This window comes from Perkinsus marinus (genome assembly GCF_000006405.1).
Source record: "Perkinsus marinus ATCC 50983 genomic scaffold scf_1104296970268, whole genome shotgun sequence".
In the NCBI taxonomy this organism is placed as follows: Eukaryota; Perkinsozoa; order Perkinsida; family Perkinsidae; genus Perkinsus; species Perkinsus marinus.
The window spans coordinates 47,866-48,901 of NW_003202533.1; the positions used below are offsets into that span (position 1 = coordinate 47,866).

General features: G+C 50.9%; 1 protein-coding gene across 1 annotated transcript in view; it reads left to right on the forward strand.

The window, feature by feature from the left end:
* Pmar_PMAR027768 (hypothetical protein) overlaps positions 1-165 on the forward strand; it is a gene marked incomplete at both ends in the record, with an annotated part of 1,487 nt that extends 1,322 nt beyond the window's left edge. Inside the window, one exon of the mRNA XM_002767660.1 lies at positions 158-165. Within this exon, the coding sequence (XP_002767706.1) occupies positions 158-165 (8 nt within the window). The remainder of the gene's footprint in view (positions 1-157) is intronic.
* Positions 166-1,036: the final 871 nt, after the last annotated feature.

The following is a 1,036-nucleotide window of genomic DNA, read 5'->3' on the forward strand; positions in this document are numbered from 1 at the left end:
GTTGTTCACTTCACTGCTTTAGTAAGGGTTCCCACTCCATTGAATGTTGAAAGCGGCCACTCTCTCTTTCGCTGTGATGTGGGAGTTAGTCTCCACTCTCAAGTCGTTGTCATTGCCTATTGAACATAATAGGGTGAAAATGAATTTCGATGGTCAGTCAATTGATCTTACTGTTGATACTGGGAGTGGTCCGACATATTTGGTCTATGGTGGTTGGTATGAAACTCTGTACGGTTCTGGCTCTTGCAAACATCTCCTTACGGGTTGTTACTTCTGCCCGCCCACCGACCCGTGTAACCTTGAAGGCTTGCTCGCTCAAGAAGTATTTAGAATCAAGTACCTCGGCAACCACGCGGTCGACTTTGTGAATCGAAAAGTAGCGCTGAGAGTTGACAAACACACAAGTGTCGAGGTGGAAGTTGGTCTCATGGTTGGGAGTACCCGAGCTAAGTCAGGTATCCAGCCATACGCAATGCTCGGGCTTGGCGTCTCTCCCTCACTCGGGCAGCCGCCGCCTTTTCTGGGGCAACTCGTGAAGAACCGAGTTATTCCCAACTCAACCATCTCAATCCATGCTTCGACGCTCTTCCATAGTACAACCGGAGAACTGATACTCGGCAAGCCTATACCAGACACTAATGACACCATGCTGCTTCCTCTGAACCTCCATAGGGAGGCGCTCGGCATCGTTGCTTCAACAGTTGGAGTAAAGGCCGCCCCAGGCGATGAGTTCACCACCGGAGAGAAGGGGGGCTTCTATGTTAGTATTGATACCGGCAGTGATGTTACTACCGTCCCCGAAGAGGTGTTTTGGATTATTTGGCGAGCTATCCAGAGTGAATTAGGAAGGGACCGGGTCGACGGAGCGGGGGCGAACTGGGCCGTTTTCGCTAGAAAGGAATTGGATGCGTTTATCGATCCCAACAAGCACATCTGGTTCCGCAAGGACGTCATACAACGGCTGCCCGTATTTTCCATCCGAACAGACAGTATGTCCACTCTCGAGGTGCATCTGAGCCACCATGTGCAAACGTGC